Below are 27,891 nucleotides of genomic sequence, written 5' to 3'. Positions count from 1 at the left end.
CATTGTGAAACATATTTATCTATATTTCTAACAAAATTAGCTCAATGTCCTGTGGACGGTGACTTTAGCCTGAACCGTTTGGTCGATACTACCATAATTCCTTATGATAGGCAAACTATTCCTGTATTTAAACTTATCGTTTTCTGGGTTGGACCTCGGCTTTCCCCTACTGCCAAACCTCAACAGTTTATTCGTTTTCGAGTCCTGGGGTAGAACTTGTAAAACAGTTTCGAGAAGCTTGGCTTGCTTCTCGGGAGAAGAAGGATTGTTTATTATAATCATCGCATTGTGCTTTCTCTCTAAAGCTGCGTTCTTCTTCATGAGCATTTTGGCTTTCTTGTTGAGCAAGTCTTGAGCTTCAGGATAATGAGATAGAGCAGCGTTGAGGTCAGCTTTACTCAACACGAACAGATTTGAGTATCCTTGTGATCTGGAAATATACAAAATGATTCACATTAAAACACTGAATGTTTTGTACTTGAAAATCTGTACTTGAATAACATTAAGGCCTTATCGTGATCACTTGAAAAACGTGAATGTCAATGTCGGACTGAATAAATATCCTTTACCAATCTTAAGTCAGTTATACTATTATACATATAAAAAACATAAAACACCACAGAAATGAGATATACATATACATTCACTTACTGTTTTTTACCACTGAATGGTATAATAATGATATACTTAACAATAAATAAAGTTTAGTTATTTAGCATTTAACCACTTTTAGATAAAACGTTTTTTAAATTCATAAATTTTGAAATACTTTGAGTGTTAGTTACTTCAGTGCGAAATTTTACAAATTTTTATTTTTCTCTTATATCTAAAGTTTAAACTTAATTTTGTTACAACCAATTCATTTAATTGTAGGACAAAGACAGAGATTCAAAAATACCTTCCTCCAATAAAATACCAAAATTTTCATATAAGAGAAAATCGCACTATAAGCAAATGATTCAATATATTCCATCAGAAACACTGAAACTTTTACATTTTCAAAACTATATATTATGCAGACAAGTATTGTCGTAAGCAGCACAACATCCATGGCCTGCAATCCTATTTTTTTTATTTCAGTCATCAATGAGTTCAATAATAATTATTATCTGCATTTATTGTTTTACTTGAAACCATACAGTCAAATAAAAAATATAAGTTTTCAGCTAAAGCGTCTGCTTGAATTTTTTTTGTTTAATGGTTAGATCAAGAAATTCGTCTTAATTTCTATAGGTAACTAAAAACAATCTTCCAGTAATCATACGGTAAAAAGACATAATCTCTAAACATAAATACCTCTATTGTAGTAAAATAGCAAGTGCGGTCTCTGGTGTGAAAAAGGTCTATTATTCAAATCAGTGGTCATGCAGCAAGCTATATTATTTGAGAATTAACCCGTGACGAGGGTTTTGTTGAATTAGTAAATGTAATGTTAAATAGAAGACCGAGAACATTATTGAAATCGTGTCATTCATTTCAATAAATGGAATGGTAATGGATTACCTACGTGCAATTATTAGAATACCACAACCCATTCTAACATTTATAGACCCCATGAAAATTGGAGTTCTACGTATCTCTTCTCGTACCCATAACATATGGAATTACACCTGAAATTTCATTTTACAAAAGTACCTACCTAATAGTAATATTCTACCTTAGATTTGGCGGTATACTATTTCAAATATATATATTTTACGACTAAATTGAGGTTACTGCGAACAACTTCCTCCTTCTTGGAATTTCAGTAATGCCATCAATTGATTACTACCAGTTTAACTGGACAAGTACTTTGAAACGACGGTATAACTATTTTTCTACTGAATCAATGTTAGTTCACTTAAACGTCAGTGAATACGTATTTGATACAACTGGGCCTAACTGATACCGATGAGCGAAATATTTTGTGGACTTCTTCCAGATCAAATCCTAAACAATCCGTTGGTGTATGGCCAGTCATTATGGGTTGTATCAAAGTAGAATGGCGATCTGATGTAGGAACATGATCCACACGTTGCTCCAAATCTTCGGTTACAACATACACCTTCTTCTTACGGTCCATCCATACTATCGTTTCCATAATTCGCAGGGTGTTGAAGGAAAAGTTTGAAATTCTGGATTGTTAAAACACGGAAAAATGTTCACACATTACACTTGGATATTTTTTTTTGTGAAAATGTACATATCTATTATATATTGTTTTTGAAAATACAACTATTAAATGTTTGATTAAACTTAATATGTTAACTCAGGTGTACCTTCATTTAATTAACTTTTAACAGTTGGGGTTGTGAGTTCCTCTAGTTTTGACATGCCTTTTGTTCGTAAAACAGATACTAGATTCTGGATGACCCTAGGATTTATGTGTATTATTTATATTCGAATCGCATATAGTCCGTAAAAAATCGCATCTTATTAAACTTGATGACGACGTATGGTGATTATTAATCATTTTTCTAATGATTAGTCACTCAAGCTTACCTGACATCCGCAGTTCTTCTATTCATTCCAGGAATTCCTAATAAACTAATTTCTCCAAAAACGGATCCTTCGGATAGTGTTGCAAGAACTTCGATTTCAGTACGCCCTATAACCTAAAAAAAATAACTCTTTACGTCTAAGTAAATGCATCAGTAAAAATGTATTTTAAATTAAATATTTTAAGTTTAAAATAATAATATAAAAGTTTTCTGCAATTTTAAATTAATAGTACTAAAAGGGTACTTGTAGTAATGCTGACAAATCTTTTGAAACATAACGAAAAATTGAACGAAACTAAAATATTGTAATATGTAATTATTTGCCCATCAATTACAATTAACTTATTAGAAAGACAAACATAAAATTAATAAATTTGTTGAAAAACATCTACCGTGATGTACGATATACGAAAATATCTACCGTAGTCATCAGTATTTTTTGTTCTTAAAAAGTGTGGTACTTTCTTCATATATAGGGTGTAACTTTAAGTGGTCACGTTTTTAGGGGTAGTACGTATTCCCCTGAATACGAATCCGAAATTCTTTTTTTTAATCAAATAAATAGGTAGTCGAATTATGATTAGTCTTTAAAAATGCACTTTAACTCTTGTATACCCGTCACTGGACGGCGTAAATCGAGACACCCAGAATTTGCGTATTAGTGCAACGTTATCAGTTGTTTTTAAATCAACCTACATTGTGGTAGTGACAATGAAAAATCATTTAGCAAAACAGATTGCTTTTATATAACTTAGCGACGTGTCATTTTAATGTCACCAGGAACAAGGAAGACGGCGATATCAGATAGATTATGCCGATTTATAAGTAGCGAATAAGAAAATGTTTGTAAGATTGGTTCAACATTGTAGCCGGACCACCATGTAATTGTAAAAAGATTATTGGTAAACCTACAGTGTATGTGGAGACTGAGACACCTGAAGGATACAATCATCCATTTTATTTCTTATCCAGTGTCGACGGTAAGAAATTATATTAAGGATATTTAAACAGAAAACAATTTGTTATTAAATTCCAAACGAACTCCGTACCCTAACGTCCACATAGTGAGAAGTGGCAGGTTAGAACATTTAAAAGATTGTGCGAGCTTTAACGCGAATAAGGCGTTTGGAGGGGAACAAATTTAGAGAATGAGAAATTAAGAACCAGAAATTTTAAACTCGAAGTTTGGCCGCAAAATTGTAAATGTTATAAAAATCAGGTGACCAAACAGACCTTTTATTTTTGTATACTTCATTATTTGTCATTGTTGACTACTATTTGAGTTTTTTGCTAGGTTACTTGCTAAGTAGGTACTGTTTCATAGTTTATCTTATTTAAAAGAATTACACTTTTTATGGAATGCTAGAGCTCATGGCGAACGCTCACTCAACAAAAGTAACGTGCATCAAAGAGCAGTACCTTACGGCGAGTGGTGTGGAAAGTTGCTTTTTAATAACGTTTCCTTTAAATATGAGATTTGACAACAATACACAACCCAGTTCCCAATTGTGCACGTGTTGTGACTAAAGCGCCCCGTTATTGGAGGTCAGCCAGCTTGTCCAGCGGCGGGGTACGAAAATTACTAAAAAAAAGGTTAAAATTAATTTCAAAGTTTTCAGGACGAAAAAATAAACTAGTGATACGTGTTTCTAAAGGTCAAGGGAAGCCTTTTTATACATATAACCTGCACTCAAAGTTACATCCTGTATAAAGATACAATTAATACCTACTTTTTATTATTCAGTCTTGTTAAAAGAGTGTCAATTAAGTGGTACACCCAATCAATAAAAAACACTCTACTTCGTAATAATGCCAAGCCTCATGTCACCATTTTAACGTAAAAAAATACTCAACGAGGATGAAAAACACTGTCACACCTTACTTAGAATTCTGTTCGGCCCCTTGGGATTACTGCCTTTTAGAATATTGAAAATTTCATTCAATTCGCTTTTAATATTTCAGACCGTCCCTTTTTTAATTGTTCCTTATGCCATCTTCTGTTCTTGTTGTGAAAGTTTGCTTTACTGAATTTCTTAATTTATTTGAATGAAATATGTTCGAGAAATTAGGCATATTTCTCGAACAAGAAAACCTTATTACACGTGAAACAATACTTCAAGACTGTCATAATAGTGAAACTAGTATTTACAACTGAAAGAATCGACTATCATCATAGAGTCATGAATAACTTGTTGCGGACGATGTATATGTGTCTAAGATCAATTAAATTTACTGTTTGAAAGAAAATATAAAATGGAAAATTTCAGATTATTTGATAGAATAAATTATTACAAACTGCTGCAAAATTATCATAATTTTATCATCTCTTTTTTACAATAACCAAGGCTGATATTTCAGTACTATAGGGCATAAGGGACGATTTGTAATAATAAAATTGACATTTTTTTAATTTGTTGTCATAATAATGACCTAATTTTACTAGAAAATACAGTTCCTTTATTTGTTATTTATACCTATTATTAGGCCTAATGTATTCTTTCATTTATGATGATGACTAATTGTAAGTGAAGGATGGTGGTAATTTTTGACTATTTATTATTATTAATTTATTATTAACAATATAACAATAGTTGAAATAATCGTATATTTTATACAGTTTCCAGGAAAATTGATATATTAAAAAAATAACAAGACTAACGGAAAATACATGAGGAAAGTGAGGACATAAGTTCGGAAGATACTAATAATTACAAAGTTTGGTATTTTTTAATATATTGGTAATACCACAAACTCTAAAGATATTACATAAAATATTTATGTGGAAAACAGTTTTAACATTTAATTCGCAAAACTTTAAATTTGAATTGAAGTAGTCAATAATAAGAAGAAATGTCATATAAAAAAATGTGTATAAATATTTCGTTATCGAGTGCAGAGTACAGAAGGCTAAAATTTGAAAATTATACTTTTTTGAAAAAAAATTGGATAGGATATGGATCCAAGGCTTGATCAACTCGAAATCCCAAGACAGGCCAAACTTGAAATGAACTTTCTTAGAAGACATTGTTTTGTAAAATTAAAAATAAAAGCCGTTTCGACATTTCATGTTTACGTATTCCAGATTTTATTTTATGAACTCTGTATAGCTACCTACGTCAAATTCTAAAAATATTTATGGTAATCCTAATACTTTGAAATTATTTTAACGGAAAATACCTTAATTTGAATTAGTTTAAAAGCTTTAAAACAACATAGAACTCGTTTACCTGCACTTTTCCTGATTGTATGATGTACATCTCTTTCCCAACATCGCCCTTTTTGCATACGATATCCCCTGGAAGATAAATAACCGATTTCAGTTGCAGCACCAATTCCCTCAAGAGGGCTTCGTCGCAGTCCGCAAAGAGTTTTACTTTGCTAAGAGTCTGGATATGTACATTAATTGCTATGTCGGTTTTCATTTTGTGCGGCAAGCAGTCCATTATTGTATTCTCATCTAAAAGTATAAAATTAAGATGGATTTTTTTCCTGTAAGGGTGGCGATAAGAGTGTCGAATAAATTATTGTATGGGGTTTGTAAAAGTGAAAAAACTTTTTACAAAGCGTTTAGTAAACCCATCATATCACCTCTTAAAATCTATTTCTAGTAGATTTAACTTGGCTATATTTGTGTCATTATATCCCGTCACATAATTATAATGTCCTGAAACTATCACAAAGCTTTATTTTATTAAACTACTAATCAAAGACCGTTTTTCATAATAGTTCCATCTGCTTAACAAACCAATTTAAATTGAATAGTAATAATTTTCCACGATTATCGAATAATGAATTTTAATATGCATTTGCGAATTGGTAAACAAACATTCTCATTATCTTTCTTCTCACAACTCAGGGCATCTAGACAATAAGAAACTTCTAGCTTTGATAATCCAGAAGCTGGTTAAAATTTTCATGATAATCAACAGTTAAACCGTAATCACTTCGTTAAACAAAATTCTGACAAATGTTAATTGGTAGTGAATTTTACTTATTTAAAATATTTTAAGGACTTTTTAATAAATTATGAAACGGGCCGCTATAGGCTTATTGATTATGTCTTAAAAATCAGGGTACTAAGAAACTACAACGTTGATGGGTTTTTATTGAATGAATCGTTCAAATGGTTATTCAGAAAGAAAAAAACGCGGAGTTAAATGAAAATTGGAAATTGGAGATAGGGGTGAAAATGCAACCCTTACGGTTTTTTGAGTATATCTCGAAAACGAAGCAAAATTTGAGGGTATTGTATAGGAAAAATTTTGTAGATAATGAGATGTTCTATCGAAAATATATTAAAAACAATTTAACAAAATAAATGCAAAAAAATCAATTTTTTGTTTTTTTTTTACTTTTATGCAAATAACTTTTTTCTGAGCAGAGATAGGTATAGGCATTGCTTCAAAAAAAAAAGTATATAAAATTTCCTTCAAAACAAGAGGCTGTAGAGTATTTTTGGATGAAAATTGACAGATATATAGTCGCTCAAACTTAGTCAATTTTTCGATTTTCGTCGCGTTTATATGTTTATATGTTTTAATTCTCATTTTTTGCAAAAAAGGAAGGAAACAAGACGTTCAAGGATTTTCATCACATGACTTGTTCGAAGGGTCATTAAAAATGAAAAAACCGCGAGGTGCTATTAAATTAGAGGGTTGAAATTGAAGATAAGTGTGAAAAAACACTTTTGCAGTTTTTTAAATATACCACGAAAACGAAGCAAAATTTCGATATAGTTCATAGGAAAAATTTTGTAGAGAATTGAATTTCTCATCGAAATGGCTTATTTAAAAAATGTAAAAGGAAAATTTTATGCAAAAAATCGTTAATAAGCAATTTTAAAGAAAGCAAAACATAAGATTTTTTGACTTCTTTTACTTTTTAATAAAATAATTTAGTAAAAACTTGAGAATTCAAGGAGGTTCGATACCAAAAGAAAAATGGTAAGAATGTTTTCAAAGCAATTGAAATCTGTTAATAAATATGCAAACTGACTTGTGTAAAAATATCAGATCGATTGACAACGTAGTTTTTTTGAAAAATGAATTTAAAAATTATGCTCTTTTACACAGGCTCTTATGGGAGTTGGGAAAAAACTTTAATCAAACGTGAATATTGCTCTTAAAAATGGTTAGGATCGGGAAAATAAAATTGTAATTAAAGAATTAAATATTACTAAACATTTTAAAACAATAAAAATATGCACTTACAATGTAATTATTGAGATAATGGAATGAATAGATAACGTTTTGACAAATTTGAACAAACATCTGATCCAATGAAAGGAAATATGGCAACACTGTACGCTGTATTTAATGCTTGGACTGATGCGTTATATTTGAATAGCTCAATTATAGATTATAAAATTATTCCAGTCGAAAATATATGTAGTAATAATTAATATTAAATAAATTTTTCGTGATCTAAAGCAATATACTAGCAATTTGAAACAAAAATTGAAAGGATCTCTTTGCAAAACGAACAGTATAGATGTTATGTCATAATCTTCAATTTGACAAGTCGACGTCTCACTATCATACACTGAACTTCTTGATAGTTATCATATGGATTCTCGGTTTGCACATTTTATTTTATTCTCATCAATCCACATTCTCTTTTACACTCATTTTATATTACTTTTCAGTCATTACTTTTCCTTTGTACCTTGGTTGTTCATTCATGTTTACGGAATTCGCGCAAAGTTGACAGTAATGACAGTTGACCCAACTTTTACCACCACGCCATGGCAATGTTGCCAGATTTCATCCATAATTTTACAAGCTCGTAATGAATAAATAGACGCTTTTATTCAAATAAAAAGTGAACTGACGTGTATTAAACACGAAAAAAATATGCAAGCTAATATGTGTTGTATAAATTTCATTCTAAATAGCATACTTAGTTCGCTGAAATTAATTTATGTAAGGTTGGTACTGCAACAAGACTCCCGTGTATAAACATAGGCATACTCTCCGCACCGCCCGCCCCGTAAGAGGTGTATCGAACGTCCTTAAGTACAATAAAGTTTATTAATAATGTATGTCCACGGATGGAGTTGACAAGAGGAGAAACTCTTTTGTTTTTGACTTTATCGAAAAATGTCACTCTTTATAAAAAGTTTTGCCCCTCGAAAAAATGAGACTGTCATACAATCATCTTAGATTACATATACAGGGTGCTCATAAATTAAAAAAACACTAAGATCAAGATTTAAAACAGTAATTTACTTGAGTAGGGGTACATATAGTACATATATAATTTTTTCACGTTTATATTTTTGTCCAAAACAACATAAATTTTATAAAAAATGAAATATCCATTCGATAAATACCAAAAAAAATAAATTTATATATTTATAACGTTTTTTGGAATTTATTATTCGAAATAAGGCATTTGTTCCTTTTTCAAAGAGGAAGTAATATTTATGGCTGAACGACGTAGTGCCCCTTTTTCGTAAATTTTAAAACGGTCGATAGCTTTTTGCCATTTGCTAAATTCAATTTGAACAAATGAATCCGAATCTTTATCACATAAACTTACAATTAGAATTAGGAATTGAAGGATTGGATTCAACAGCACCTTTGCTGATATTTCAAAACACTATCTAAATTTTTATCTTTCAGTAATCCAAGGAAACATCTTATTCCATTTTTCCTTATACAACCTGCCGTTTGACGATTTCTTTATGGACGCAGACACACTGGCCCATTTAAAATTCAACCATGGCAGATACTTTTTATTCATCATTTCCTTGATTTGGATGTTATTGCTCAGACTGCAATTGAATTTTTTCCGGCAGAGATGAAAGCACAATTTTTTCCGTCAGGATAATCCCTTTGAGTTTAACTAAGGATTCCTCATTGGCCAGAGCCTCTGAATTATGCATAAAAAATAATGAGAATACGTGTTTATCAGTTGACTAATGCATAATAGAATGTATTACTCAAGAATCGTGGAAAACTATTACTACTCAACTCAAACTGGCTTGTTAAGCAGATGGGACTGTTATAGTATTTGTATTATTATTTTAATGAATTGCGACAGTTTCAGAACATTATAATTATATGATGGGAATAATGAAAATAGTGAAAATCTTCAACAGATATATCTTTAAATTTATTTAATTTGTTATTTCCTCATATATTGATTTTCTTTTATGAAGTATAGATTCTTTTTTAGGATATCTATAATCACAGAAAAACTATGATTTTTTTAAATTTCAAAACAGAAATTATTATCGTTTGACCCCCTATTCTCCGATTTTATTTGTTTTCGTTTAAAAACCGTTTCGTGAATCACAAATTTTAAGCCCGATTTTAGTTATGGGAAGGTATTAAGGGTTTCGCTAGACTAGAAAGTTATTAAATTTTATTGCGTGCCATAATATTTGATCTAATCTTAAGATTGAATTGAAAAAACGTTTGATTTTGAATATGAATAACTTGTGAAAAATGTAAAAATATAATTTGTGGCAAATGAAGGAGGAAATTGGAAAAATACAATAAATACATGATTTTTATAGCTTAAGGCCACACACCCCATCATCCACTTCCCCCTATATCACTCCCCCCCCCCATAAACCGACTCGCTTTCAACTACTATGACCGGTAGTGGCAGAAAATGTTTTTTAGGCCAGACAAGTAATATTCAGTTGATTTTGGACCAAACGCCCATCTTCCCATACCCATCCCCATAATCACATCCAACTATTGTAACAGACAGGAATGCCAGAAAACTCAAACTGAAGCTCCGATAAACCTAAACTCGGACAAGCAAGCTCAATCTGAATAACGGACTGGTAGAGTGTAATTAAATCATGTCCAGAAAATCTCAAACTGAACCTGTGACAGGAAAACTAATTCTAAACTTCGGACAAGGAAACTCTAACTGAAGGTCAGACATGAAATTCTTATCTCAAACAGAAGTTCAGGCTGCCAAACCCAGGTTGAAGCACCCAACTTTTCAATCAGGTAAAATCAGGCTGAAGCTTGGACAGGGAAACTCAAACTGAAGCTCAGACATGGAAGCTCTCTAACAGAAGTTCTAGCTGGTAAAACAAAGTTGAAGCTCCGTCAGGCAAACGCAAACTGAAGCGGACAGGGAGAAACTAAACTTGGGGTTTTGCTATTTTCTCAACGGCATTTCTTCCATTAGAGTAAATCTCATATAAATGTTAAAAACCTTTTGTTGACTGCCAGTTTAGTTCTACTCTTGGCGTTACCCAGAGACAACGATGTGGACATGGTAGAATACTGCTCCTTTTGCGGATTTTTACTCACCATCTTTCAGTTCCGAAGACAGTGTAAACGGATGTAAACGGATAAGTCTACTGTGGAAAATTTTCACGATGACGGTCTTAAAGTCATTTTTGTGACATCACTGGTTGTCATAATAGTCTGACATGGGTAGGGAATAGTCTATTGAAAAGTTACATTTGGGGTTGCAAAAGTCAGAGCACGCAATTTTATTTTTTGGATGTCAAGAAGGGGTTAGTGTAAAGTTAAATCCATGTTTGTGGGGTCGCAACCCCTGTGCATCGGCCGCCAACTTGTAAAAAGGGCTGCGAATGGTTTTTATACTACTACTTACTATATCGGGCAAACTATTCGTCGCACAGAAAATTTGTAATCATATTTTTTGTTGCAAATTAAATTCTCTACAAACTTGGTTCCATAAGTTTTAGTCGTAGAACCAAAAATAACAAAGTTATTAACGAAAATAGATACAAATTTGGGAACGAATTTTCTCTTGCTCGTTATAACTCTTTTTCTGGTCATTTTACAAAAAAAATACATCAGAGCACGCAATTTTATTTTTTGGATGTCAAGAAGGGGTTAGTGTAAAGTTAAATCCATGTTTGTGGGGTCGCAACCCTTGTGCATCGGCCGCCATCTTGTAAAAAGAGCTGCGAATGGTTTTTATACTACTACTTACTATATCGGGCAAACTATTCGTCGCACAGAAAATTTGTAACCATATTTTTTGTTGCAAATTAAATTCTCTACAAATTTGGTACCGTAACTTTTAGTCGTAGAACCAAAAATAACAAAGTTATTAACGAAAATAGATAAAAATTTGGGAACAAATTTTCTTTTGGTCGTTATAACTTTTTTTCTGGTCATTTTACAAAAAAATTACATCAGAGCATTTTGATAGAGGGGTTTTCAAGGAATAATTTCCATTACAAACTTTTTTCAAATTTTATTTATTTATTAGGGTTTTACAGCGATGCGAAACTTACACTATTCTCCAGTACTAGTAAGTATACATTAATATGAATGATTAGGCATAGGAGGTGTCCTTCAAAGTTTTCTTCCAGTTGTGCTACCACGTGCGTGCGTGACGTATTTAATTGTGAAAAGTATTTTGAGTTTTGTGGACACTATTTTGAATTTTGTGGACAAGAGGTGGGTTTCAGTGTCGACCAAGCAGAATCAGATGCAGATACCCTCATCGTTCGCTCCGCTCTTGCTGCATCCCAATCGTTCGACTCAGTCACTATTGTCGCCGAAGATATCGACATTCTTGTCTTGCTCACGGCATTTGGAAGAACACATTCAAATGTATTTTTTTTAAACCATCAAAAGGACGTACAGCCGAACAATTATATTGTCCGTCAAGTTTTATGTACGGAGACGTCATTGTGGATAATCTGTTGTTTCTCCATGCCTTCTCAGGATGTGACACGACTTCAGCAGCTTACAACATCGGTAAAATGAAATTTCTCACAACCCTGGAGACACGTCCTGAGTTAGCTAGTGGAACAGCGTTATTCCTCAATGAGAGAGTCGACCCTACTTTGCTCACTGCCGTTGGCGAACGTTTTTTCATCTCTTTATATGGTGGCAATAAAGATGATGATTCTCTTGACAGTCTTAGATATAAACGATTCGCCAAGTCAGTGACAAAGAATACATTTAATTTGTCTTCACTTCCTCCAACACAAGACACAGCCCGCTTGCACAGCCTCCGAGTCTATCATCAGGTCCAGTCGTGGCTCGGGAATTACAACGACCCTCAAGACTGGGTCTGGAAAAAGTATGGACAAATATTGATGCCTGTTCAAAGTTCAAAACCTCCAGCACCACCTGAGCTTCTAAAGTTGATATTCTGCCGATGCAAAGGAAACTGTGGAGCAATGCGTGGATGTCGGAAGACAGGCTTCAAATGTTCTACAGTGTACCTGAATTGTTCTGGGGAGACATGCAGCAACATAATGGACATATCAAAATTGATCGAGGAGAATGATTTTAAAGATGAACTGTCAACAATGACGCCACTTCATTCTCCATCCTTCCTCAACAATTCAATATTGGAAGCTCAACCAGTTCCTGAGTCGCAGCCTGGCCTATCAAAGAGACTGAGGACAGTAGATTGGGAAATATATTTCGATATTTTTAATTACACTAATTATTATGTCAGCTAGAAAATGTCCGTGGATTCTGCCTACTAGGGATACGACGTAAAAAATAACGCGCCACCAAACTCTACCTCGTAGGGGGTGGGGAAAAGAGTAAATAACTAATTAACAACATTGCAATGCCAATCATTAAAATGTTTCTTATAAAAATAATGGAAAGATGAGAGAAAACTATGCCTAATCATTCATATTAATGTATACTTACTAGTACTCGAGAATATTGTAAGTTTCGCATCGTTGTAAATAAATCAAATTTGAAAAAAGTTTTTAATGGAAATTATTCCTTGAAAACCCCTCTATCAAAATGCTTTGATGTAACTTTTTTGTAAAATGAAAAGAAAAAAGTTATAACGACCAAAAGAAAATTTTTATCTATTTTCGTTAATAACTTTGTTATTTTTAGTTCTACGACTAAAAGTTACGGAACCAAATTTGTAGAGAATTTAATTTGCAATAAAATGTGTGTACAAATTTTCTGTGCGACGAATAGTTTGCCCGATATAGTAAGTAGTAGTATAAAAACCATTCGCAGCTCTTTTTACAAGATGGCGGCCGATGCACAAGGGTAGCGACCCCACAAACATGAATTTAACTTTACACTAACCCCCTCTTAACATCTAAAAAATAAGATTGCGTGCTCTGACTTTTGCACGCTAAGCCCAAAAGAATGTAACATTTCAATGGACTAGATAGATGGGTTGAATCCGTTTAGCCCAAAACAAGTGAATATTACTTGTTTAGCTCTAGGGATGTGGTAAATCGATTGAATTTTGTCTGACGCTAAGTTATAAAAATTATGCATTTTTAAAAAAAAAGCAAAAGTAATTTTATCTTCATATGTCCTGCATTTTTGTTCCATATATTTGAAATATTTCATTATTTCAATATTTGATTATCACCAATAACGAACACTGTAAAAATTGGTTTCTCGAATCCGCCTCCGTTGCCGCCTTCATTAACATAATTCAATGACTAAAATCGATTATTAATTTAAAGAACCATTATCTAAATATAATACCTAGAGTATGTTGAGTTTCCCAAGTATAATTGAACCAAAGCTGAACTCTTCTCTGCATATCCTGTGGTAAATTCAGTCTTCTCATATACTCCAATGTTTCATCTACTAGTTTTCTATACTCGGTCTTCGATCTAGTCGCAGTTGAAATGATATCCCTAATCTGTCCTATCAGTAACGCGAAAACGAATACTCCCATCAACCACGAAAAGGTCATGAACATGTACTCTATCTCCTGAGTAGGCTTGGGATTTTTACCAATCGAGGTAGCTGTTTTAGTTGCAAAATAAAAACATTTTATGTACGCGTTTCCTTTTCCGTTGAAAACGAAGTTATTGCTTCCAATTCCTTCCCAAGCAGAGAAAGCATAGTATGCACAAGCGTTCAAGTGAATCAAGTACATCATGTAAAGGAGGGTCCTTGTTATCCTTATTATGTAGGGATTCGCCAAAAGCTTATCCACGAAACAAAAGAATTCCCAGAACGTGTGCATTTTGAAGAACCTCGGAAACCGCAATATTACAAATTCTGGGCCCATAATAAAGTAGAACAAATCTAACGGCAAGAGAGATAATAAATCCAGCTGTAATAAAAATATAGAGATTAGCAGGTGGCTTTTGTTTACAAGAGACGAGAGCTATTAATTAAAGGTTTAGAACTTGTTGATCTATAGATTATTTACGCAAACACGTCGCATCTCTGATAATGGGTATATAGAGGCTAGTGCGTAAACAGCTATCTATATCTGAAAGCGGATTGAATGTGATTAAGATTTTGAGCTAATTAGGTATCCTGGAATAGTTTTTTTACGTAGAATTATTTCCAACCCGTAAGTAAATAAATACAGATATAATCATAATTTTATACGTACAAGTTAACAAAAAAATGTTTTGTTTCATAAAAGCAAATCTAAAACTACGGCATTCAAGTAATTCATATTCAGAATTTCCAATTATTGCAATCTACCTATAATAAAATTACATTATACAGAAGTGTTAATTTTTACGACGAAATATCACCTTCATGTTTATCCACATAAGAATGTACGTTTTATCCAAAAGTGGAAAAAAATCTCTACTCGTAGAGCTGAGTATTAATCAAGTACAAATTAGTATTGAATACTTTAATTTAATAGTATTAGTATTCGAATTTATCACTTTTATGAGGTCTGAATTTATTACTCGCAAATAGTATTACTTGGTGTATCATTATGGGCGTGTAACATACAAGGTACCTACGTCTCTAAGTAAACAGGACTTTAAAAAAATAAAAACAACAAAAAGTTTTTTGGCAAAACCGATTTATTTTATTCAAAATAGTCCCCTTCTGACTCAATACAGCGATCGGTCTAAAAGCATGTTGAATGAGTGTTTTAAATCGTCAGCCGAGATATCCTTCAGGATGTCAATAAAAACTTTTCGGATGGCTTCTCCGTCCGCAGAACGCTTTCCTTTCATCGGCTAATGCGTTTTTCCGAAAAAGTAAAAGTCGCACCGTGCCAAATCAAGTGAATACGGTGAGTGGCTCACAGTTAAAATGTCACTTAAAGTCAAAAATCGGTCACAAGTGTCGATCGATGAGATGGCGCATTATCGTGCAACAAACGCCAACTTCCTTTTGCGAGACATTGTGGCCGAATACAATGCACCAAACGCTTCAAATTTGCAAATTATGCATTAACGGTTTGACGTGGTGGAATGAACTCTGTGGACAATGCCCTTAGAAGCAAATCAACATTGTCCTCACTTTTGACTTCTCCAAAGGAGATTTTTTGGGTTTCGGCTCGTTTGGCGCCTTTCACTCGACACTTTGGCGCTTGATTTCTGGATCATATTGAAAACACCAGATTTCATCACTAGTCACAATGCTGTAAAGAAAGGTTTTGTTTTTTTTTTGGCCTCCTCAATGATGTCCTTCTATTGTTGAATTCTGAAACTGTGCAGAACAAACCATGCTCACACTTTTCGGTAACCCAAATGTTCGGCCAAAACGTGATAAATTGATGTTTTTGGGATGCTTAATTTCAATTCCAAGAATTTCAATGAAGATTTTGGCTGATCTTTAATGAATTCGCGCACAATTTTGATGGAATCTGCGGTGATCACGGATTTCGGTAGGCCAACATGTTGCTCATCATTTATGTCCTCTCAACTGTTTTTAAAAAACGTATACCACTCATGAACTCTGCCACAGGATAAACAATCATCACCATAAACTTGGTTCATCAATAGAAACGTTTCAGTAGAGGTTTTACTAAGTTTAAAACAAAACAACATTACATGACACAAACATACTGTCAATTCAGACGCAATAACTCTGCATCTTTTCCTATTTGTCCAAATGTTATGAAATTTTGACAGCATATCAGAGAAGGATCTACCTTTCCAACACATGTCATTGGCAATAGTCAATAGATGGCCTCACTAGAAATACCTATTTTTAAAAGTCCTGTTTACTTTGGAACGCACCTGTATATCTCTGTCTAGTAAAAGAGGTACTCAAGTATGTAGAAGTACAAGTTGATATCTGTACTGTTGGCAAAAAGGATAATACAGGTGAGCCTATTTTTTATTCAATTTAAATAAAATAATACAAAGGACCCCGCACAAAATGCATGAAAATTGGGTCCCTCTAGATTTGTCTGGAATTGTGATGTTATAGTTCTCGACATTCTGATGAAAAATTGTCACGGGCCAAAGTGATCCTATGGATAGTTTCAGAGATATAGAGGGAAGAAGTGTGTGATCTTGGCTGTAGAACTGCGTAAGCTTGACGAAGTTTCAAGTTGATGGATTCAAAAACTGAGGCATGTAATGAATTTTGACCAGTAGGTACAATGCTTTTGGGATCGCTGAACCTGAATTCTTGGATAGCTTAGCTATCTAAGGTCACCTGGAGGTCAGGAAAAGGTCGTTTCAAGGTCAAACGGAAGAAAAAAAACTTGGTATTCAATTTTGACCAGTGAGTGTATAGGTCTTTGGGCTCGCAGAATCTGAATCTGGAGATAGCGTAACCCTAAAGGTCACCTTCAAGTCAATTCAGGGTCATTTCAAGATGAATCTAAAGAAAAGGCTTGTATTGAATTTCAACCAGTGCGTATATAAGTTTTTTGAGGAGAGTAACTGAATTTGGGGATAGCTTAGCCCTACAAGGTCACATTTAGGTCAAGTCAAGATCATTTCAAGGTCAAAGTAAAGAAAAAGCCTTTCACGGATGTTAACCTGTAAGTATGTATGCTTTTGAGGTCGCTGAACCTGAATTTGCGGATAACTTAGCCCTATAAGGTCACCTGGAAATCAAGTCAAGGTCATTTCATTTGACTTAATCTCAATTTAAGCCCCGCCTTTTCTTTAGTTTCATCTTGAAATGACCTTCAATTCACTTGAGGGTGACCTTTAGGGTTACGCTATTTCCAGACTCAGATTCTGCGAGCCCAAAAACCTATACACTCACTGGTCAAAATTCAGTACAAGTCTTTTCTTCAGTTTGACCTTGAAACGACCTTTATCTGATCTCCAGGTGACCTTAGATGGCTAAGTTATCCAAGAATTCAGGTTCAGCCATCCCAAAAGCATTGTATCTATTGGTCAAAATTCATTACATGCCTCAGTTTTTGAATCCATCAACTTGAAACTTCGTAAAGCTTACTCAGTCCTACAGCCAAAATCACACACTTCCCCCCTCTATATCTTTGAAACTATCCATAGGATCACTTTGGGCCCGTGACAACTTTTCTTCAGAATGTCGAGAATTATAACATCACAATTCCAGCCAAATCTAGCGGGACCCAATTTCCATTCATTTTGTGCGGGGTCCTTTTGGTGTCTAAAATGTTAAGAATTGAAGTAGTACATACGTAGTATATACCATAAAGACAGAGTTGTCCACATAAGTGTCACTAACAATAACTGACATCATATATTTTATTATAAAAGAATAAAATATTTGCTGAAGTTTATTGTATTTTTTGAATAATTATATATAATAAATTAATAAGATAAATTAGTGTATTTTTTCCTGCTTTTTTCATTGTGAAATTTTTGATTAGACAAAATTAATTTTATAAAAATAACTCTTGACTGATCCTTTTGGGTATCCTTTTGGGTATAAGGGCACAAGGATCCTTTGGATCCTTGTGCCCTTATTTGTGTTCATTAATTTTTTAACATGGATTCAATTCTTTCTCTGAGTTCATCTTCAGCTCTATTGTTTATACACAGAGAAAACCACGTGGTAAAATACCTACATATCTGATAAGATAAAATGTGTAGAACAAAAAGGAGTAATATTCGAATAAGACACATTTGGTCATAATTTGACGTCTTCCCTTGCGTACCTACATAAGTAGGAATTGTATTGTATTGTTTAACGTTGTGTAGCGCATTCTAGACTTTTCGGTACCCATTATGCTTGACGCCAGTAAGAGGTTGCATACCAAAACAAGTAAAAGTATTATTAAAGTATTTCTAATATTATGAGGTTTCGATCATGACGTTTAAAAATTGAATTGCCTATTTCACCACCATCACCAAGAAACAAATACTTTCACACAAAGTCATCAAGTATGTACAACATATGGGAATTTTACCATAGTCTGTAAATATTTATTCTGGCATCTTTTTGGGTTTTTTTTATTTAGTTGGTTATTTCTGCTACCCTGAAGAGATAATTAATTTTTAAAATCAGTGAAGAGATTTATCAACATTTACAAATTTTTTATTCAGTCCATTTTGCTGTAGAGTGTGAGTCAACGCTGTGGCAAAGTTGATTTATCGCTAGAATATAATTGAGGAAATATTTCAAAATAGTTTCGGATGGAGCGGAAAGAAATGCACATTTTAAAAATAATTTGACTTATACAGGGCGATATTCGTTTTCGGAAAGTTGACCAAAATTGTATTTTTTAAAATGGAACACCCTGTATTTGAGTGGATATTTATATTCTATAAGGAATTATGCAACTTTTTCGTAATATGTACCAAAAATCCGAGATATTAATATTTTAATTTAAAAAATGACATTTTAGGCGTTACACTTGATCGTTACTGATATACTCTTTTTTTGAGATTTAATCTAAGCAATCCTCTCATACATTGTACTAGGTCCACCGTAAACAGTGGTCACTGTTTATAATTGTCATACAGAGTGCTCACAAAATCGTACCAAATATTATCTTTTTCAGAGGTAAAAACTTTGTTTTTACAAAAACACACTGTATTTTTTAACCGGATATGACAATTTTTATATATTGGTCATATCAGAAAAGCAACATGAAATGTGAAAAAGAAAGAAAGTTGTTAACCAGCGGCGTAGATATGAGGTATGCTATAAATAATCTTATCATATAAAAATAATAAAACTGCTTTTATATGATTAGCATTTGTTGACTTACAGGATTATTCACATATCCCCTATCCCCTTATATTTTTACCTTTTTATCTAGGAAATTATGGTAAAGTTTAAAAAAAACAACTGACTCTAGCAATGCAAGGATATAAGCTCAATTTTTGTTTTTTGAAATTAAACTGTATATTTGTCGCCTTTTCGAGTGCCGTAATTTTTCTATTTAGCGTGATTTATTTACTGACCTTCCACGATATAGTCATCGTGGAATAAAGATTGCCATGGAACCAGTGCATATTTATGCATTTCCGCAATTAAATCTACTAAACACATATTTTAATATTTTATTAAGAGAAATATACTTTCTATAGAAGGTGTATTGTATACCCCATTGCGTTCTAGACAAAGGATTTTTTTAAATATATTTTTCTCTGTCATTTTATCCCGAAGAAGTTAATTTGATCTCCATCTAGATCCGAGATTCTGAAAGATAAAGTAAACAAAGAGAAATCTAATAATTTATATGACGTAAGAGATAAAATATTCAACGAATTAGTACAGTCCGTACAATAGAATTCCAAGAAAAGAATAAGCCAATAAAGTTCTGCCAATAAACCAATAAACAACTGTTACAATTTACCGCGACAAGGGCGTGCCTTGAAATATATATTAGGAAAATCAAGAGGATTGAAGTCCGGACTTCTGGGTGGCCAAGCAAAAATGCTTACGTGGCCAATCCGGCGATTTGGAAAAACTGCATCTAAATATGTACGCATTGACCGAGAAAAATGCGGTGGAACTCCATCGTGCATGAACCACATGTCTCTTCTTAAATAAAGTAAAACCATGGTAGTATTTTTGCTTAGCCACCCAGAAGTCCAGACTTCAATCCTCTTGATTTTTCTATTTGGTCTCGAATGAAAGATATAGTTTACAAAGAATCTATTGGTTCGCATGAAGAGTTGCGGGAAAGAATACAAATCGCTGCCAACGAAATAAGACGCAATCCCAATATGAGATCTCTCAGAAAACGTTGTGCAAAGTGTATCATTGCCAACGGTGGATTCTTTGGACAATTACTTTAAATCATTATTACGTATTTCATTTGTTTTATCGATAATTGTTGTAATAACATGAAGAAATACTTAGTTTGTTCGCTTTTAATTTCTCGTATTATCAAAACATAGTGTTCGTTAAATCGAATTTTCTCGAAAACGGATCGAGATACCGAAATGAAACAAGACTACATAATTAATGGAAAAATCATTGCTCTTTCAGGTTTTGAATCAAGTTTCATATTAGACATACAGGGTAAAAAGTTATTAACAAAATTTTCGGTAAAATTGTTCGTAAGTGGCGCCCTCTATGAGCAACGCTGAAATTGCAACACGCATCTTATTCGTCGCTTAAAAAAATATGGTTTCACAAATTTTCAAATTCCTAACCTACATATTTTCAGAATAATCGCAAAAAAGCGATTTAAAATTTTAACTTGCAACGCACTGTATTTCCGAAACTATCAACTTTCGGATAAGGCATGTTTGCGCCAATGGTCACCATTTCACGTGTAGAATCTTCAGCTTTCGATTTTCCCATTGTTAATGGATCACCCTGTATATGTAAATGTAATAAAAAAAGAAAAAAATCCAAAAAAATGAAAAGTATACAATTTCATTAAAAAAAAAAGTTGAGTTTATATTTTCAAAATGCAACAATCAATTGTCTTTTCGCAAAACAGATCCTAAAACTTGACTATTTTTTTTTAATAGAAAAGTAAAAAAAAAGGTAAATAATAATTATTAAGTCGTATGTTTTGAAATTTGGTATTTTATTTGAAATTTTACCACTTTGTGTTTTAAAACTAATCACATTTACGTAAGTACAGCATCTTCATTTTCCGTTTTCCATTATGAAAATAACATTTAACAAGTTATATCGAGCAGGTCAAGTCGTAGGGCATTTAATAATATTAAATATCCATCACATTAAAATGTACCACGGTTTACATTTTAGTTTAGCAAATACACTATCGATGATTAGGAAACCCACTTACCTTAAAATGCTTATGTTTAATATAATTCTGCCTCAGTAGTTTTATATCAGTAACCCAGAACCCCTCGTTCACATATTTCACCCTCGGTTGGACCAAAACCATATCGATAAGATATACCAAATCCGCCAAATAATCAAAGGTCATCCATATAGGCCTACTGTCCACCGTTTGGTAGGGAAACGTGCTTCTAAGTGGAATAACCCAGGCATTGTACAACACGGCCATGGCAGCTACTGACATCCACGTCACATAAATTTTGCCATTGGGGTCGATTATCTTCCTATCTAGGAATGTCGTAAGGAACGAGGCTTTTTCTAGCTTTGTCTGGGGCACCTCTTCGATATATTTGTCGGAAAATGAGATGCTCAGCTTAGGTTTCAGAGGAATAGGGGTCGGTTCTACTGTTTCCCGGCTGCTTATCGACGACGGGGTCGCAGGGGTTTCGATCCGTTCCCTGGCAGCTTGAGCCCTTGTTGAGAAGGCGTCTACGAGATGTCTAATTCTGTCTTGAATGAATTGCCGATTGGCAGACCTAATAACATGTTTTAATTTAACAATTAGTAGTATGATGGAATTTCTGATCAAACGTTAATTTAAGAAAATACAATTCTCTGAATATCGACGTTTCGGCTCCTTACTGAGACATCTCCATCAGGAGTCTTAAATAAAACAAATATGTTGCAATACAAATGTTATACAGAAATAATATTATATTTTTTAAACACATTAAAATATTTATATAAATTAAACAAATAAAAAAGTATGTTACTTTCTTCAGAAATAGGTTTTCGGTATTATTATTAAGTACGTGACATTATTATCACTTCGTTCGTCGGCATCGAAGTGCGTCTGTCACCATGACGCCTGAGAGATGACGGTTGCCTCAGGTGCCAGTTCCTTTTTGCAGTGCACAAACACCACTATTCAGGCAGCTACAGTGAAAACACAGTATGTCTAGGGGTCTAGAGAGAGTTAGAAGTCACAAAAATAAAGTCACAATTTGTAAGTATTTACATTTATTAAGGGTTACTCGATATACAGTCTAAACTATTATAAAGTTACGGTTAGACGGCGACAAGCGACTACGTTGTTAAGCGGCTGACTGAAGGCAAAGCACAACAGAGTTAGTGGTATCTTGACTATATACACTAGTCAAAGGTGGTACATAACAAGCAAGTGAATATTACAACAAGCGTGGTGCAGATACCAGGGGTGGGGAGGAGGGGAAGAAGCGATCAAGCGAACTGGTCGAAACTGTTGCAGTAACGATAAATCGTAGCGTTTGTAATCTACGGATTTTTAAAATGATTTTCCGATAAATACGATAAATCTACGGATTTTTTATCGTTTTAATAAATTTGTCCGTGTTGTCATTCTTAATTTAGTTCGATATTTGTAAATGTCCTTGAATCTAAACGGCAGTTATGGTTAGGGGCGCATGGACGAATTTATAATAGGCTAAGTCATCAATTGTGTAGTTATATGTATCTGACCAATCGGTTCATGTGCGTAGACCTCTGTGATCAAAAAACATGATCGGCCGATTCCACAATAATCCGCGCACACCCACTCTAGTAAAACTACATAATTCGGAACTACGTCAACCTTTCTTAAATAACCCAATTGAAGGAAAAGAATGCAACTTTTTAAATTTTATTCTATATTCTATGCTTTATCTATAGCCATTGCTCATTTTTGACAAGACTGCTGTCCAAATAACATTGCCCACAATTAGGAGAGTTTTAGATCGTTCCAAGATAAATTTTCTTACATTTAAAGAGAAGCCCGGAGTATTTATTACTATAGTAACAATCTTGTAGAACATTTAAACATCCACTTCAGAAGGAAAATAAATAATTTCTAAGAATTTCGTATTTCATTTTTGCGGATTTTTTACAGATTTTATAATTTATGCTACGGATTTTGTCGGATATTTTCACGTGGATCTACGGATATATGTATCCACAAAGTTAAAGACACTGCCGTCAATGCTCATATCACCTCAAGAACCTAACTTACTTCGGCGATCCTCGGTGTTGACGAACTGGACTACTTGCTGCTATAGGTGGACATGAACTGAATCTCCAACTCAACCTAATTTCCAGGCTTCTATGGTGAACGTTGGAGGTTATACAGTCCTCAGAAGTGGGACTTAGGATAATCTTACGACTTATCGATCTTCCTGTTATTGGCCGACTGGACGACTCGCTGCGACGGGTGGAGATGAACTAAATTTTCAAACTTAGCTCGACTACCAAGTTCCTACGGCGAACGGTGGCGGCTGCGCAGTCGTCACAAACTGGACTGGTAACAATCTTGCTTACATCCAACGGTGACATTTCTACTGCTGGGGCTGGTGACAGACTCGATTGTTCGCTCTGGCTGGTGGCTGAGTATTTAGATTCTAATTTGCTAGGTAGGCAAATGCGCCAGCGACTTAACGGTCGCGCCGTGTCGGGTTAATTTAGACAATGTTTAGAAAAGTGCAAATGGCGGTGCGGTATTAAATATTTATTTAAATAAAATAAAGAAACAATAAGGAGGGATGTCTCAGAACCCACATCATAATAAGTAATAACAATAACAAATATGAGAAAATATAGTAGGTAGGATATATTAAGTATTATGTAAAAATTTTCAACTATAACAATAGAACCACCCTCGCATCAGTAATCTGTACCAGCTAAAAGATTATTCTATAGGGAAAGTATTTAATATAGTAAAAAAAGTATGATTTTTATTAGTTCTTCATTTTCCCTATTAAACTAAAATAAGAGATTTTCAATGTCGAATCTTTCAATGTGTTGACTGCATTGTTTTCTCTCTTCGTCAAATAATCTTTCATCTGATTATGTTGCTTACTCTATATCAACGTGGTTCAAAATAAAAATTATTGTGGTTGGTCTTACAAATGGGCGTAAGCGGCAAAAAGAAAATAGACCACTCTTTTTGAAATAAACCCTTAGGTTAATGAAATCATCACATCAATTACATAATTAGTACTAAGATATCCATATCCATATACATATCATAAAAAATTTTCTCATATTGCTTTCCTAAAAAATTACTCAAATAGCAGTTTTGGTGCTTATATTGCCAACGACGTTATGTAAAGTATGACTACATTACAACCTTCAGCAGGCGATGTGTTACAACTTTTTAAATTTTTTAAGCGATCTGAAATGTCATGACAACTTTTAATATGCTTATTTATTCGAGTTTTTTTTTAAATATTTATGTGTGGCATAATACACAGATAGCTAGATTTATTGCATTTTTTACAAAATAATAATTAAGAAGCCTTTCTGAGCAAATGAATTTTTGAGACAAGTGGGTTTAATTATGTTATCTTTAATAAAAAGTAAGTACATGTAAAAAACCTATTTTTCTTTGTTCAAATTCAATCGAAAATTTTACTTATTTTTTAAAAACTCGAATCAATGAGCACTAAAAGGGTTGCCGTAACGTTTTACATCTCTTAAGAAATTAAAATGTAATGATACAGTTCTTGCTAAATACTGTAGATAAATTTTATATAATTTTTATTTTGAACCAGCACAATTAAAGAAAATGTTTGACGAAAGAAAAAAATAATGCAGTCAACAAAAGATCTGACATGAAATCTCATCACCTTTCCATTTTAATCTGAAGGGAAAATAGAAGTCTTAATAAAAATCAAACTACCTATACAATATTAATCTGTCTATGGAATAATCTTTTAGTTGGTACAGTTTATTGATGTAATAGTGTATCGTTTCATATGTGCTATTGTTATTACCGGTCTTATGTGTGCTATAGACTTACGATATTAATAATTCTATTTGTGATGTAAGCAACATACGTCTTTTTATTAGCATATATGAAAGAATAACTTTTATGTTATTTAATTTAATTTGATTTATTCACAAATTTACGTTTGTATCAATTTCTCCCCTTTTTTTATTTGTTTGATTTACAAATATTTTAATATCAATATTAAAAAATAATAATAATTTTAATTCTAACAATTCTAATATCTTCGTTCTAAAGATGTCTCAATAAAACGACCAAACGTGGAGATTTAGACTGGTTGACACATTTCAATTCAATTCGATTCACCCAATTTGAAATTTGAAGCTATGCAGTCTTTGAAGAGGAACAATAATAACCAACTGTCAAATGAAGAAATACGGCTATGTGATAAAAGAGATTTGTCCGCATTCTTTATCAATCTATGGTTCGGTCAATTGTTAGTGGATCTAATAGCGCAAACGCCATGGAAAATTTTTCAAAATAAATATTTTTTCACGTAAATAAGTTAATATACAAGGTGTTAACGAAATAAGTACTCAAAATTGGAGAGTATGTACTCAAAATTGGAGAGTATGTAAAACATGTCGAAATATGATGAAAACTTTAGTAGAGTTTTTGTCAGTGGCGGTCCCTAACGGAGATCCCTTGAAGGGGTAACTCAGAAAATAGTCTTTATTGCATAACTTCAAGACGGTTTAATATTAAATCACGAAATTTTGGAGTTGTATTACTATTTATATGCTTAGTAATCGGTATAATACACAAATCAAAATTTGTTACAAGGGCGTAAGAAAATGCGAGACCATGAAGCAGATTTTATAATTTTTTTTGTACGCAATTTTTTTTACTTCCTGAACCGAAAATATGAAAATTTATCATATTTTCGTAAAAAGGCACTCTTGTTAGATTTTAATAGCATAAGCCGTTTTCTAGTAAAATCCATTTCAATAATTCATTGCGTACTCAAAAATTCCAGCTGCAAAATAAATACATATTATTATATCAAATTGTGCCATGAGAAAAATTACTATTTTTATTTAATTTTCCTTTCGGATAGGTGATCCACGCGGATTCGTCTGTAACTAAACTATAGTACGATCGTATACGATGCAAAGTAATAAATCATTGCCTGTCAAGGGAATCAGTGCAACACATTTTATAGGGGGTTTTGGAAATTGAATAATTTCTTTATGCATTATGGATTAACAGTTATATATTTATGAAGGACAAAATGAAAAACAAAGGCATCTCCTTCGCACATTGGGNTTCAGATTTTACATTCAATTTCATTTTAAATTTGAAACGGTTCATCTTACGCCTCCTAAAAATGATGACACGATTTTCCTTTGATAAAAGACCGACAATTTTTTGCTCTACTTTGCATCGTTTACGATCGTACTATAGTAGCCCTATAATAATTTATTTTCTTCTATGTTTATTACAGTACCCAAATTCCAATATCTTCGATTGAAATTTTGAGTAGGTAATCTAATCAGTAATTGACATATACTTGACACCTCTGTTAAGTGTCAAAAATAATTTTCTCGTGGCACAATTTGATACATTTATTTTGCAGCAGGAATTTTTGGGTACGTAATGAATTATTGAAATGGATTTTACTAGAAAACGGCTATTGCTATTAAAATCTAACAAGAGTACCTTTTTTATGCAAAATATGAAAAATTTTTATATTTTCGGTTCAGGAAGTGAAAAAAATTGTAGAATTTGCTCCATGGTCTCATATTTTCTAAGACTCCTGTAGCAAATTTTGATTTGTATATTATACCGAATATTAAGCATATAAATAGTAATACAACCCCAAAATTTGGTGATTTAATATTAAACCGTTTTGAAATTATGCAATAACAACTGTTTCCTGAGTTACCCCTTCAAGGGGCTGTATCTGCCTTAGGGACCGCCACTGACAAAAACTCTACTAAGGTTTTCAACATATTTTGACATGTGTTACATACTCTCCAATTTTGAGTACTTATTTCATTAACACCTTGTAGATATTTTAAATGATTCTGTGACATGAATGATGGCTGTTTATCAGTTAATAAAAATGTATCTAACAAACTCACGTTTGAGAAGAAGAACTGCTTGAATTCGTATTCGACGAAGAAGTAATTCCATCTTGCTTATTATAATTATTGTAGTTATTAGAGTTGTTCGACGAGCCAACAGTAACATCGATATTATTGCTATTGCTTTCCAAAGGTTCACTGCACCAAGAAGACATTGAATGAGCAGAGGTTTTTCCAATTACTTGGTCTAATATTAACTTTTCGGGATAAACCATTCTCTAAAAATCAAAGTTATAGGAAAATTAACAGTATACAGACAACGTATGCACAACAATAAAGCGCAATCGAGACTAGAGTGATATTTGCATGATAAGATAACTTTATTTGGGATTAAGCAATTAAATTAATTGATTTGGGCAATCAAGGTAAGTAATGAGGCAAGCTGGACATTAAGTTACCTTTTTAAACCGGCAAAGGTTTTCCATTTCTGACTAGTTACGCGTGTTGGGTGTCATTCAGACCTGGTTAGTTTTCCTGCGATGTTCACTTAACCTACCGCACTGTAGCTATGGTTACAAACTCGACTCGATTCTGCCCGGGCAATGGTATCGATTAGATATAAAAATTGGAACATTTCAATAATTATGTGATTTGTTTGCATTCCAAATAGAGTATTACACACTACGGGCGTAATCCGCCCAAGAAAATTTTATCAGAATGGCACATTCTCGAATAGTTAATAAAAAAATGTGGTTCATCTG

General features: G+C 33.1%; 1 protein-coding gene across 1 annotated transcript; it reads right to left on the bottom strand.

Annotated features, from left to right (window-relative positions):
- Nucleotides 1-27,458, bottom strand: LOC108908802 (cyclic nucleotide-gated cation channel beta-1). Its single transcript, XM_023457241.1, has 6 exons — nt 27,188-27,458; nt 21,312-21,843; nt 13,919-14,498; nt 5,708-5,937; nt 2,482-2,594; nt 1-430 (listed from the first exon to the last, which is right to left on the bottom strand). Exons 1-6 carry the CDS (start codon nt 27,403-27,405, stop codon nt 37-39), a joined length of 2,067 nt encoding a protein of 688 aa, XP_023313009.1. The 5' UTR covers nt 27,406-27,458; the 3' UTR covers nt 1-36.
- Nucleotides 27,459-27,891: the final 433 nt, after the last annotated feature.

This window comes from Anoplophora glabripennis, unplaced genomic scaffold (assembly GCF_000390285.2).
Source record: "Anoplophora glabripennis isolate ALB-LARVAE unplaced genomic scaffold, Agla_2.0 scaffold456, whole genome shotgun sequence".
NCBI classification, from domain to species: Eukaryota; Metazoa; Arthropoda; class Insecta; order Coleoptera; family Cerambycidae; genus Anoplophora; species Anoplophora glabripennis.
Note: the sequence above shows the minus strand (reverse complement) of the source record. Positions and strands in the feature narration are given on the sequence as shown.